This window comes from Halyomorpha halys, unplaced genomic scaffold (genome assembly GCF_000696795.3).
Source record: "Halyomorpha halys isolate HHAL.00 unplaced genomic scaffold, Hhal_1.1 Scaffold110.1, whole genome shotgun sequence".
Taxonomy (NCBI): domain Eukaryota; kingdom Metazoa; phylum Arthropoda; class Insecta; order Hemiptera; family Pentatomidae; genus Halyomorpha; species Halyomorpha halys.
Genome location: NW_027112640.1, coordinates 750,066 through 765,347, shown reverse-complemented (window position 1 = coordinate 765,347; position 15,282 = coordinate 750,066). Strand labels below are relative to the sequence as shown.

Here is a 15,282-nt window from a genome sequence, read left to right as displayed (position 1 = left end):
ACATCATGTATTACGTATTATTTTTTACGTATTAATCTGTTAATAAATTCGTTTTTAATGCTAACTCTATAATTTTTTTTGTCCTCCTGTATACCTGGGATAGTGAGAAAAATTTGTTAGTCACCTGTGTAACTGAGAAAACTCGGGTAGTGAGAAACCTGGGATACTGAGAAAAATAACTGGTCCCCCTGCGATTCTCACTTAGCCAGGTTCCACTGTAATCTTATAATAATTTTTTTTTGTGGTTCAGTTTAAACCCTGCCCGTAATGAATAACACATTTATGATCGACGAAGTATACCGTCAAAGTATTATTTTTCGGAGAAAATTAGACGACAATTTATAGGTAATCACTCACCCACTTCCTTTAGCCCCAGGCTATAAACTTCTACAAAATTTTCCTATTCGAATGCACCTTGGGTAGTGGCCGAGAAAGGAACACTATCCTTTTGAAATTACTAAAACAGCAAACATACCTTTTTCGTATATTCAGGATCATGTTGGCAGTTTTAAAGAAGACCATCAAAAAAACACATCATATTAATCCGGCTGATTTAACCAATAGAGTCATCTTACTCAATTTAGTCAACACACCTGACTCACTTCCAGATGTGTGGCCGGGATTTCATGAATGAGTTTTTAAGCTAATCCAATTGCAAATTCTTGGTTTCTTTAAATTAATAAATTAATGCTATGGTCTTCGAGAAAATTAAAAAATGGAGAAAGCATTTCAAAACAAATAATATTGACACTCGTAACTGCTTCATTTGTCATCTTTGAAAAAAATTTAAACATATGAAAAACTCGGCTTCTAATAATCACACTGTTGTCTGAGCGGTTAGAGTCAAGAAGAACTGGTTCACTCTAGAATCACTTATAGAAAAAAGAGAGCTCATATCAGCGCACATCATTTTCCTACAGGTTGTAACTCACATCCGCCATAAATTTCCTTCCAAAATTTTTTTTGTAATGGAAATAATTAAATTAAAAAAGGAGAATTAATTTTGTACTTCCAGTTTATCTGTCATAAAACAATTAAAAAGTATCTTCTTAAACCAATCCGATTTACATCCACTGAAACATTTTTTCTTTTCTTTTCTAAATGTATTTACTGTAAAAAAAAAATTAACAGGCCAAACTATTTATAATCTTTTAATTAAAATTAAATAGATTGTACGTTTAATGGGGATACATAATGATATAAAAGTAGATGAAATTTCTAATATTATCGATACGGTTTACCATAAAGATATTATTAGCAATATCTAGCTGAATAGTATAAAAAGGAATCTACAATTTATGCGAGTATGGCTCAGTGGTACGGCACTGGTTCACCCAGCTTCAGAAAGCGGGTAACCGTAATTGGATGTTACTTCAATAAATAATAAATGAGGAGCGAGACGAACAGTGATAAGGGATTGTGCTACCAAGGACATGGGTTCTAATCAGGCTGTGGAAATAACTTTTTTCTGTTTCACTGTAGCCGTGGGCTGATATAGTGAAATATTAGGTACAGAAGCCTAGCGGAGTCCATCCAGCCTCATGAAATGGGTACCCTTAAATGGGTAAAAATCTGGCGGTCAAGCGTTATTCTGACCGAATCACCTCCTTGTACAACCGTTGGTGTAGTGACAGTACTTTCTTACAAAGTGAAACACCCCTAATCCTGTATGGGTTGTAGAGGTACAAATTTATTTTTTACAATTAATACGTTTTATCTTGCCTTAAAATTGAGCAACAATAACTTTCCTTGAAACTAATAGGGAGAATATTGTGATTGGAACAATTTTTTTAAAGCATTACTTATGTAAATGCTTCAATATGTAGTACGCTTTGTGCAATTATTAGATTCTCAGTCTGCTAACATTTCACCAAGTGAAGTATGGATAATTGCAATTAAATTACATTGCGAGGAACGGACTTGCAACCACATAATGCACATTAAAGATACCATTATTCAGAGAACCACAAATGATACTTAAGCACATTGAATTTATGTTCTACAGTAAGTTTCTTCATTTACTATAATCATTAAGTAATATTATGACATAGATCAATCTACCAAACAAAATAACACATGTAAAAAATATATGTCTCCGTCACGTAATACTTTTTTGGATGTTTCACGAACTACTCAATTCACTTAGACCAATCTATGTATTGTAGAGCCTTAAAATAGGTTTTAGCAACATTAAAGTGTTATCCGAAATATTGCAAAAAATTAACTAACTAAAACATTTGTATTATTCACAACAAAAAATAAAAGACAGTTTACTCAGTTGTAGGTAATCAGAATAGAGTTTTTTCACGTTTAAACTAGAGTTATTCGCCACGGCGTAACGGTATCATATGGATTAGATAAGGATGATAAGGTATCGATTGCAGGTAATATCGATTATTATATATCGATACTCAATACAATATAATCGCTTTTTCCCATATCAAAACTAGGATAAGGAACCCAAAATCACTTAAATTGTTACTACAAACTTACTACGCTTGCCAAAGCCCGTCTTCAGGCGAAAATAAGTGTGTTAAGGAAACTAAGAAAGTCAAGTAATTTTACTATATCTTTACGTTCCGAGTAGATGCTTGAGCTGTAAGAAGTCTGTATCAGAATCAGGAGATCAAACGTAGTTTATCAAGATGTTCTCCCCAAAAATTAAGTAAGAACTCTGCATAAGAATCAGGAGATCAAACGTAGTTTATCAAGATGTTCTCCCCAAAAATTAAGTAAGAAGTCTGCATAAGAATCAGGAGATAAAACGTAGTATATCAAGATGTTCTCCCGAAAAATTAAGTAAGAAGTCTGCATAAGAATCAGGAGGTCAAACGTAGTTTATCAAGATCTTCTCCCCAAAAATTGAGCTTAAGACAATTTGGCTAGGATTTTTTGAAGCATTATACAAAATCAATTTTCAATTCGTATTGGTAAATATATGTTCATTAAAATAATAATATTTCTACTTTCATCTGAAACACTGGAAATTCCCTAACTGTGAATTCTTTCCTCAGTGCGCCCTTGATCTCCTTCATCCCCGCCAAAATTACTAAGAGAAGAGACAATAGGAAATAAACAACTGCCCAAACCAGCCAGGCGAAGACCTACAGAGACCTGTAAGCCCCAAATTGGTGAGGCCCTGTAAGACAAACAGACAGGACGCTGTGTTTAATTGAATCAGTCCCTGAATTGAGGGAGATTGAGACAAATAGGGACTGCGTTGGCGCCGTAATACCTCAGTTAGGTCACAACACATCCAGTCCATGTTCCTTAGAACATAGCCAATTTTCTTATTAACTAATTAAATAGACTCAATTTTTAATCGTCATAATCCTCTAAAAATCCTTGTCCTATATTTGCAAAAACAATATCTACTAATTTAATTGTCTACTACATGAGTATTTTAAAAAAAAAAGTAAGAGCTATATCTAGAACCTCGAGCCGAACTATTACTATACCGTGTGAAATAACTATACTGACTATCAAGAAATACGGCGGGTCTGAAAAATTGTGGCGTTGCCAACTCATGCCCCATAAGCTATCTTACAATTCACAGATGAAGGGTACGGAATTATTCATCAATCATTTCAGTTCGTTTTAATAAAATAAAGATAACTTTAGCAATTATTATATCCATGACTTGTTATACGGAAGAACACATGACTATTAGAAAATAGTGTGTATTATCATTTTTAAAATAAAACATTTTAAAAAAATTGAATAATACCTACATACAATCTATTAAAATTAATTGTTGAATTAAAAAATATTTCTAAGATATTCAGTCACAATATTAATTTCATTTAAATTATATTATTTCAAATTCTTGAAACAAGGTAAATATTTATTAAATAAATCAAAAATTCGTATCCATTATTGTCTCAACACTTTATTTTTCACCAGTCACATTAATTTAAAGTTTCTTTTGCAGGCTATTCTGCCCAGGTCATTTTCTTTATTATAAGTTAAAAGTCTATTTTTTTAAAAATTTAAAATCATTAACATTTAACTTTCCTATATAAGATTATCAACAATTTGGTGGTGTATTAATTTTAAGTATTAAAAAAATAGGCTTTTAACTTATAATAAAGAAAATGACCTGGGCAGAATAGCCTGCAAAAGAAACTGTAAAAATTTTAAATTAATGTGAGGAAGAAATTATATTGAAGATGTTCTTGAGGATGGCTAGAATGTCCGAAACGTTGGACTGGTGAAAAATAAAGTGATGAGACAATAATGGATACGAATTTTTGATTTATTTAATAAATATTAAGTTTCTAAAAACAAATATGAACATATTCATATATATAATTATGGTATGTGAAATATAATTTATGTAAAATAAAAAATACTGAAGAAAATAAAAATTGCCTATCAAGATACTAAATGTGTAATATTAAAAAATTTATTTAGCTTTCAACATCAGAATCAAGAAAAATATATAATAAAGTCGATAATTGATTATGAAAACATATTCGAAAGTAAAAAAACACAAGATCATACACTTACATTTTTAATTTGATTAATAAGTTTCGCCATTTTGTTTTGATAGCTATCACATTCCTACTAAACGGCGTCCCATTACTATGGAGCGTCCAGGTAGAACTGGTGCAACATAGGACTCTCAATGTTACCATATCCCGACGATTTTAATGCTGAACTAATTTGACCATATAAAACATAACTAATATTTTGTTTTAGTACAATTTATGCAGCTTTATAAGATGCTTTACAAATGATAAAAATTTTTTTTTTAATGATTTTCATAATATTTACAAGTTAAATCCATCATCTACTCCAAATATCATATACCTATATATATATATATATATCAAAAACATTTGTATAACAAAAAATTACGTATGTATAACAAAAAAAAAAACTACCATTATTAACACTTCTACTAGTAGATATAAAAATCAACTTTTCTGTATCGTTGACAAGAAATAAATTGATATACTTAACAACATGTTCAGGAAAGTTAGGGCATAAAACGACAGTTTGCACTTACTCTAGACTTTACCGTCAGCGCCTGTATTAAAAAAATGAAACTGATGTTTTTGTTGTGCATTCTTTAGTTCCTCAAGTAGTCAACTTCCGTTGTGAGTTCGTTATAACTTTGTTTCCCGGTCGGTCCTACGTTTTCGCCACAGCTGCTGAGCTGAACCCAAGAATGCTTTTAGCTAGATCATATAGTCATCAACCATCGATCGGGAATACAATGTCATCTTCTATTTACTTTGGAAGTTTTCATGTACTGGCGACCGGACTGGCAAGATCAATACATTAAACATATTAATTAAAAGATTAATTGAAATATAAAAGAGAAACTTTATGATGAAATTGAATTGCTACTGGAACACGTACAGGCTTCCTAACGCACTTATCACTTCCACCAACCGAACCCCGAACAGTGGAGGGGTCTCAATAGGATGGTATCAATAAAGGGGTGAGTTCTGAGCGTAATTAGCCAATGGAGAAGAGGAGGTATTTCAACAAAATTGATACAAGAGCAACAATAAAACCATGTACAATCCAGAAATATTTTCATAGTAGGTAACACTGAATCCAAACATTAATTTTTTTTTTTGTGCATTTAAAATCGTGCCACTTCTAACCAAGTTACTTAAGTTAAAACAAGTAGTGTGGGTTTGATTTTGTCCACTATGGAAAAGGATTGTTTCTGCAAATTTTGTTCGTCCCAGAACAATAATCGTCAATAATTATCACATGACATAATGGAAAAAATTAAAAAATCGTGTTTTTGATCACTTTTTAATTTAAAAAAAAAAGGTTAAAATCCCAGTGCTTTAGGGTTAATTTACTGAAGAGTAAATTGCCGGATCATACTATTTCATTACAGTAAGCATACGAAAATAACTATTAAAAACAATACATAATGAAAAGAAAATAATTTAACACACAATCCTAAGACTTATTTTACATTAATTTTGTTCGGATAATTAATATTTATTGATTATACCGTAGTCGACAACTTCAAATTCGCCCTGCTAGGATGCACGGAGCCCATTAGCCGTTTTCGACATAGCTCTATTCACAATCAACATTTTCGATGTCTTCTTTCCTTTTTACTTTGAGATTTAGAATCGAGTGCGGGGCCTCAGTTTCAGTATACTTTACTGTTTTCTTCCTAAAAGGTAAATCCCAACTTTTTATCATTTGATTGCTATGAACTCAAGAGAAATACGGCAAAAATAAAAACTTCAAGGACAAAAAAATAGTCTGAACAAAAAAGGGATAAATTGACAAAAAAGTACAACACAAGTAACCAAGTAAACATAGAAATGATAAGAAAAGTTTTAGTGCAGTGTTTTCATATCCGTTACCTACAGCACCAGTGGACGACCGTCACCAAGACTAATATGTTGTCCATTTCGTTCGTTTGTCCTATTAGGTCTATTTTGTCCGGTAGACTGAACAAAATCAATATAAGTGGACAAAATTATCTCTCTGTTAACAAGGGAACTTATATACAAGTTACGTTAGTTCAATATTTATATAAACTTGTATTATTCAACATTTAATTTAAATAACCTCAATTCCATACCCTGTTCAAATCAAAACTACGTTGGGTCATATATTTTAAAAAACAATGTTCCCTTCAGAAAAACACAACCATTCTGTTAGAATCGACTGACTCCATTCAACCGATACAGCGGAAGAGCACTAACAGACACGGACAAAAAAATGAAAAGCAAAGACAATAGAAGCGCCTTGCCAGCGAACTCTCGAAAAGCATTCTATTTGTTGTGGGAAGCAATGATTGTAAAGTTAATGTTCAGTCATCGATGAAATAGAGCATGAAATCCAATAAATTGCCAACTGGATAAACGTCACGGTCTTAGTCGTTAGCGTTATCGAATTCGAACCGCAACCCTCAAGGATAACACAACTACTATAATTATGTAAACAATAAATGGATATTTAATTGAATATAAAAAATAAACAGAAAAACTAACAATTAAACTTTATGGATAAAAACATTTATAGAGATATAGCCCTTCATGACGGAAAATTTATGGTATATATATTGAAAGACTGCATCAAATGAAAATCAGGAAATGAAGCTTTCAAAGCGGCATTGGCCAATTTCCTCATGGACAATGCGCCCATAAATTATCGCTTTAATCTCAGTCATACATATTCATAGTATGCACTCGACCGAGCTACAAAAATGGTGTCTCCTAACAGCAAAATGTGCGCTATTAAAAATACATGACACGTACAGGCTATACATGGAAATTAAAAAAGATAATAATAAATCTTTTAATTTTAATTAATCTTAATTTAATTTAAAAAAACAAAAAATATATCTAGATATATCTACTAAAACGACCAAACCGTTTTTCTTTCTATTGAAAGTAGTTTGGTATATAAACTTTCATAATTTTCAGGCTGGTCATAAATAATTCTGTACTAACCAAATTAAGGTTTTCAATGCCGGAAAGCAATTTTTTATTCGTCAACTCAGTTATTCCCATGAGTAAAAGTTGTAAACTTTCGCTGGGTGCGACCATTAAAACAGTTTTTTTCATGAACTATAGATGAACGGCGTCAAAAGCCTTTTTTTTAGAAAGGAAAGAAATATTGGCGTTAAAGCCAATATATTTATTCTTCAGAATTTTAACTTCATCTATGTAAAAGTTTCCCTTCAACCAGGGTTGTAGACATATACAATATAAACTATAGGACGACCTCTGCACAAATATATACCTAATACAACACTTCAAAACCGTAAAAAAAAAATATTACATACTATAAACTGAAACATTACTTTAAATGATTTCATCTAACAATCAGAGATTTCACTTAAACTTCACGAATACTTGTTTAATTACATTCTTTTCGACTGTACCTTGCACGAACAACTAAGGTTGATTTGATAAAAACCTGCACGACGATACATGGAGATACATAGCCGCATCCATAATATAAAATCATTAATAAATTACGAAAAATAGTTGGCACATTTCATTAATTTCTAAGTAATAATAAGTTATCAAACATAAATCATTAGACTTAGTATGTTGAATGGTGAAGTGAGAAAACACACTGAAGTATGAAAACCGAAATCATTTATCCCCAGTTCATTACAGAGTTGGCCGTACTGATTATGTTTCACTAAAGTTACCACCACCTTTTCATTATGTTTATTTTAATACAATATCGTATTCCTTACATAGTTACTTTATTAATTTTGTATTTTAAGTTTTTGTTTTAATTAACTAATTTTATTTCAACATTATGTACTATGGCATTAATATATTTATTCTTAAACATGTTTATTTTAGTTAAGTGTATATACTACTTTTGATATATTATTTATATCAATAGTATAAAATGTGTATCCGTATATAATTTCACCTTTATCTTTTAATTATTATATACAAACATATTTATATTTTTAGGAGCTAGTTGTTTACATAAAGTCACCTATTTATTTAATATATTCAATTATTTAATTATGCATTCACATATATACTTATTCCTATAGGATATTTTATGTTTTATGCATTTTTAATTTATCTTAAATTATTTTTATAACACACACTTATTCATCAATCGATCCATATAATTAATTTACTTAAATATTTCAAAAATTGGCTCTATATCTATTTTTCTTTCCTTATATTGGTTTCCTTTGCTTTGTTTCCATTTTTATAATATTAAACGATATAAAATAGCAATGAACTTTACATTACATACATATAGCAAGTGGAGTGTGTACTCTCAAGTTACATATTTGTAACTTATAAATAAATTTTTTATAAGGCTTCTATGGAAGAGAAAATAATATATATATGTATATATACTATGTTTTAGAAGCCACAAACCACATTTAAGTAGGTAGAAATTTCAATACCTAACGAAATACTAAAAAAAAAAAAATTCTTAATAACATTAGTTCGAATTTTCAATATAAACTTTCAAAGGAGAAACTTAATTATGGAGATTAGACCCTGGAGGCTACATCTTAATGCAGGGGGCTATCACTTAATAGTTATCCCGTAGTGCGGAACTACCCCACGGGTTTAAGTCCATTAACTTGATAACTTCACTTCAATAACCCCTTTACAGCGTGTAGCTTCCATCCTTACACAAGAACCGTTGTCCAAGGTTCGATTGTTAAATGTTTAATCTCTTAAGAGAAATTTCTAATACAATTCTTTCTTAATTTGGTAAGTTTGTACATAAACTTATGTATATCAAATGAAAAAGAAAAATACACATTTGTTCTTCATTGTTTATTGAAGGGAAATTAAATTTTAAAATACTTAGTAAGATCATAGCAAAGAACAGAAAAAATAGAAATATGAAGAGTTGAATAGAGGAGATTTTGTAATATTTTGAGAATGCTGCTTGCTACTTCTGATTTTCACCGGTATTTAAAGGCCTTACAGAGGAAAAATCACACATTGTAAAAAAAAAAAAATGTTAGGAACATGACTTGAAATTATTTTCCCGTATTTATTTCAATATAGGATTTCTTTTCGAATTAAAAACATACTTAGATAAAAGAAAAAAAAACTTGCGATTCTTATACAATTTCTCATACTTACTGAAAAATTAATTAACATTATAATATATAAAGATAATTTATTTTATCTCCAAATTAATTTTAAATTAAATTCTGAAAAACTGCATATTTTTATAATGATATTCAGCAATTATCATTTTAAACAGAATATGTGTTTTCTTACATAATCAAAATGCTTATATTGAACCTTATACAATACTTATATTATATTAACCTCAAATATATATATATTTTTTTTTCAAGTTAGATAAGAACATTTAGCAGATGATCCTGGTGGTTTTCAAATTAAATATTATTTAATAATTAAATTTAAAAACAATTAAAATGGAGCTTATACTAATCTTGAAGATTCTAGCGAGCATCAGAAACCACAGGAAATTCGACACAAGATCATGGACAACAGAAGGGGCTGAAGGAAGGATATCGAAGCATGGCCCCAACGGGAACAATGGAGTACTACAAGGACCGGCACTGTCACCCGCAGGACTGGCTCTACCTTTATCTTAAGCCCTTTCGAGGGCCAGCCGCCTCTCAGTTCAGTATTTACTCAAGGTTCGCTTCGGTTATCGGCCTTCCACTCATGCCTCTATCCTTCCAGCCCAGGAGTCGCTCCTGAGGGTCACTTCACATCCAAGCCTAAGGAAACCAACAATGAAGAAAAGAGCGATAAGAACTATGCGAAAAAGTTATGAAATAAATCAACAACCTGGTCGAAGGTGTGGTAATCATATGGAAAATATTAGAGCTGCTTTTTATAATAAATTAAATACTATCTCGAAGTAGTGACTTAGACAGTAAATAAAGTATGAAATAACCGAATTGATCAACGCGTGAAGGTGAAACCTAAGAAATCCTTCCAAAATATTACGGAAGTGTAGCACAACGGAAGGACCGTACAGTTGTCTCGGACATAAAGCAAAAAAGTTTAAATATTTAAATTTAATATTAAAAAGAAAGTTAAACTGGAATAACAGCGTACAGGAAATGGTCATTCTCATTATGAAATACAGAGCCACGGTTAACAAAACAGTTAAAATCCCCTTTAGCATATGTTTTTTTATCTTTAAATCGGTATTGAACCGTACGTTTTTAAAAGTATTTATGGTTAGGATAGTATCGTATATACAATTACACTGCTAGAAAACCCATAGTTTTTTTTTTTTAATAATAATTCCCAGTGAATAGTGAAGGCTTTGAGGGTTGCGTGCGGCAGGACATAATGCACTGCACACTTATCTCAAACAAAAATCGAATAAATGAAGTAAGTCTCATTTCAAGGCTTTACATAAATATGAGAACAATTAATTGTTACAATCTATAACGAATTCTACTTTGGATCTGGTCAAGTCCAAGTATTGCCACTAGATTTCTAATAAAACTCCACTTTTAAATGAACAGTAATCACTTTTCACTGCTTATCAATAACCGAACCTCTCGATGGAGACAAAAAGAGAACGTCACAGACCTAATGAGACAATGATTAAAAAATACCAATCAACATTCCCTACATCCAGTTTAGGAATGGTTAACGGTATTGCGGCGCGAACCAGGTTTAGTAGCGAAATTAACCAGGTCATCATGCAACCTTAATTTGATAATTGGGACCCCCGCCAACACCGCTTCTGGGGTAAACCGTTTCCAGCCATTTTAGTCTGCAATTTCTCATATTAGTTAATATTCAATCACACCCAAAGGTTCTAGGGATAAATGTACTTTTAATGGAAATAAAGTGGAATTAATCGACAAATAATAGAATTTTTTTTTCTTCGGAAGGGAGATGTATATCTTAATTCAATATAATTTGAGTGTTTGCTATTTTCGAGGTTTTCAAGTTTCATGGATATGTCAATAAATGAATAAAACCTAAATATATCAGAAGGGAGCAGATGATGATGTCTGAATTGGGCGAATAATGCTGGATTGGACATCTAAGTTCAGGAAAGTAAATCACTTTTCAGGTTTTTTTTTTTTGTTTTTTTTTTTTACACGGGAAGAATGCTGATTATCATCAATAAGTCAAAATTTCAAAATTTATTAGTGGATTTAGAAAGTACAAATAAAAAAAACATTCATAATGAGGTGTAGATCGTTGTCCGTTGATTAACAAGTGGAGAAGATGGTCGGGGGGGGGGGGTGCGGTTTTAAAAAACTGTTTAGCCAGAATCTCTCCCGCAAGTTCTCTTATGAAGAGCAGAAACTCGGATCGAAACGTCAACACGAATAAATAATTGTTTGTTTATTTGTTGTTTTTATTTTTTGCTGACCGCACCCCCTCCCCGCCACCGACCATCTTCATTATGCACTTTACTCAGAAAACAGACTTGCGAACTTCATCAGTCAAACTAATTAAAATTATTTATATCTTAATAGGTTTTTTAATTAAATTATAAACAAGTACGTATAACAAACAATTTATTGTACTTGATGAACTCCAAAAAAATTAATAGGGACCATAACAACATAACAAATACAACACACAATAACGTGTTTTTCACTCGGGGCCCACACCACAGCTGAATTGCATTTTTTTACATTTTAGAGGGGAGGAGAGGGGAGGATAATTCCAACACAAAGGTTTTATTTTAATAAAATAACTTTTCCAACTTTAGAATTATAATATCAGCTTATGTAGAACAACGTTTCAGACTGGATGTCCATTATCCACCCATTTAAAAAAAATGGTTAAGCCTAATTTTTAACCAGACAATGATTTGAAGAGCTCCCCCAAAACATGTTATAAATACAAAGTTTTAAAAAACAATTTTTCATTTTACTTGACATAATCTGACAGGCACTAACAATGAGCCAGTTCTTAATTCCTAAAGAAGGCTCATAAAATCTGAAAATATGTCAATTTGGTCAAAGATAAAGTTTTTTTTTATAAGGTTTCATAAAATTTTACAGGGAGTTTTTCGTTTGAACACATTCTTTCATATACGCAGACAGTAACTTTGATTATAAGATGTAAGTATCACATTCTGTTGTAGTAATCAGATGAGATCTTATATAACAAATCTTCCATAATACAGGCGTAATTTCAAATAATTGGTTAAATCATGAACTGATCATTAAATTAAAGTAACTTACTTAGCTTTTTGATAGTTTTCCAGCAAGGAGAGTTTTGCATATTCTTTCTTTAGAAAAAAAATAAAATAAAGGAGGTATTGACATTCAAAGTAGAAAACACCTACATAGTGAAATTTACGATTCCCTGAACAACAGAGCACATTGCGATGCATGTTCGCAGGTGACTAACTTCTCTTTCAGAATAATAATACCGAATGCTTAACGAATCATAATTCGGAGTGACTCAATATTTTCCTAAAAATGTAATGAAAAATAGTTGAACAAATTCCAATGTTGCCCTATCACAGCTTTCGTTTTCATTATATTATTTTGTTCCTTTATTTATTATTTCTTCCTTTTCAAATTTTAAAAGATAGAACATACATACCAAAGATCTCTTCAGCAAAAAAATAACTTCTTACCTGCAAAATAAAAATAAAAGATAAATTAATAATTAAATAATTGTATTAATAAATATAAATACTAAGCGTATTTAAATTAAATGTAAAGAGAGGGAGGGAGTAATCGATAAAGAGCCCTGGAAGAGGTATGGGACAGGAAGAACAGATAAGAATAATGAATTAAACAATGAGGGGAACTGGTTGAAACGAGTACTGAGGTGTTAAATAGTTCCAGTTACAACTAGCTCCAACTTATGCAGTCCCGGTCACACAGTCTTTGTTTATAGGAATAACTTCTGAGAAATTGGTTACCAAATAAATTTAGAAAAATAAAGGAAACGTGTCCCCTCTCCGACTATTATTCAATATCTTCTCTATCTATAAGTTTTATTGATTATACTGGTCAACTAAAAAAACTAAAAAAAACTTTTATGTTAATATATCAAGTACCGAATCACTACTACACAAATCTAAAAATAACCAAAATCTTTTTTTGTAATTGGAAAAGTTTTTGGAATAGAAACAAGAACAATATTTCGGATTTTTGGCGAAAGCTTTCCTAATTTTACAAGCCGTGACTAAATAACTCCAAAATCAATCGTCTGAAAAAATAGTTTGTTGCATTATTTTTCAAAGTAACCACAATTAGCTTCCATTTCAACCCATAAGAGAATGTTTAGATCCAATGAAAGAGAATTAAAAACCATGTTATGGAATAGAAATAAACTGTTTTCATTACTATTAATGATTTAATTATATTATTATTATAATTATTAACATTATATCATTCTAATATAACATCATTATATTATATAATAATATTATTTATATTATAATTATCATTCATTACTATTAATTTCATATTATATTCAAATAAAAATAATGAATATAAAATGCGAATTGAGAGTTTAGGATAAGAAATTTTTTTTTTACTTCATATACATTTTACGACAATTACACTAGTACAACTTTTTAGTACAATAATTTTATGATCGATACGCCCTGTTAACAATTTATGTTCATTATTTATACTTATATTTAATAAAAATTACAACTTCAACAGTGTTTTTCAGATTATTTCACTTTTTAATGTTGTTGGTTATCTTTAATGTTATTTTTTGAGAGGACCATTGGCCTGAAAATTCTCTTATAGGTTGCAGTAAATGTTGATTGAATTCACTCCAAATTCATTCGACTTAATCTACTTAACCATTCATACAACGCGTATTTTTACAGTATTTCACTAAACTTTTCATTATGAAATTCTTATCAATTTTAACAGTGAATAAAACAAGCTATTCTTTTAGGAGGTTAGTTTTGGAGTTATTTGATACCGATTGAAAAAGTGGAAAGATTTCCTTCTTGAAAGTCGTGGAAAGAGGGGATACTGTGTTTCTCTTTTTAGCATCTAATCTGCCCTAGTTAGTATAAGTGGGTGAGTCACAAATTTTTAAATATTAAATAATTATTTAATAATTCTAGTCATTGACCAAACTTCATTGTAATAGTTACATTTTTAAATCATGTTATATGTTTGAAAAATTATACTTACCCACTAATACTTGGGCAAATTGATGCTCAAGAGGGGAACACAGAATCCTCAAAACGTCAAATATTAAAATAAATGGATTAAGTACTATTGTCTTTTAATTTTTTACTTGAAGACAGGAGAGGAGGATAAAAAAATAATAATTTTTTTTTATTATTGTTTGATTAACGTCATATAGTTGATTTTAAGTATTTATTATGCGTTTTGTCTTCTTCCTTTTTTTTCTATTAGCCATTATTAATTAAATTTTAACATCTAAAGCGATTGGAACATAATTAAAGGAAGTTGATAATCTAAAGTGATAATGTTATTCTAAAATAGAGAGTTACTATGGTTTTATTAAATTAAGGAACGTGACCCAATGAGAAGGGTGGTTGGTGGGGGGTAGTATTGAGGGTGATATGTGTGGAGGTGGCGGCTAAAGGAAGACGAAAATAGAGTCACGTATTATGTGAACGGGGCATGGGGTAGGATCAACTCAACCCATTTCCAAAAAGAAAGGGCTTAACTAATTATCTTGGAACTGTGGTCAAATACGTAGAAGTCTAGTGTAGGTATTGATATTAATTAGTAGACACGAATGGTTTAGAAATTAAGACATGTTTTATTTATATCCATATGTGGTTGGGAGTCAAGAAAAATAAAACTAATTTGTGTTAAGTAAATTAAGGAACGGTAAAATGTTAATAAAAACTTCTTTAATTATA

At 30.6% G+C, this 15,282-nt stretch overlaps 1 protein-coding gene across 7 annotated transcripts in view; it reads right to left on the bottom strand.

Moving 5' to 3' along the window:
- LOC106677846 (CCR4-NOT transcription complex subunit 6-like) overlaps nt 1-15,282 on the bottom strand; it is a 398,718-nt gene that overhangs the window by 85,098 nt on the left and 298,338 nt on the right. Inside the window, exon 5 of one of the 7 annotated variants that reach the window (XM_067050419.1) lies at nt 13,010-13,047. The exons of the other annotated variants lie outside the window; for them this stretch is intronic. Within the exon in view, the coding sequence (XP_066906520.1) occupies nt 13,025-13,047 (23 nt within the window). The 3' untranslated portion in view covers nt 13,010-13,024. Of the gene's footprint in view, nt 1-13,009; nt 13,048-15,282 lie in introns of those variants that run through there. 7 annotated transcript variants of the gene reach the window in all.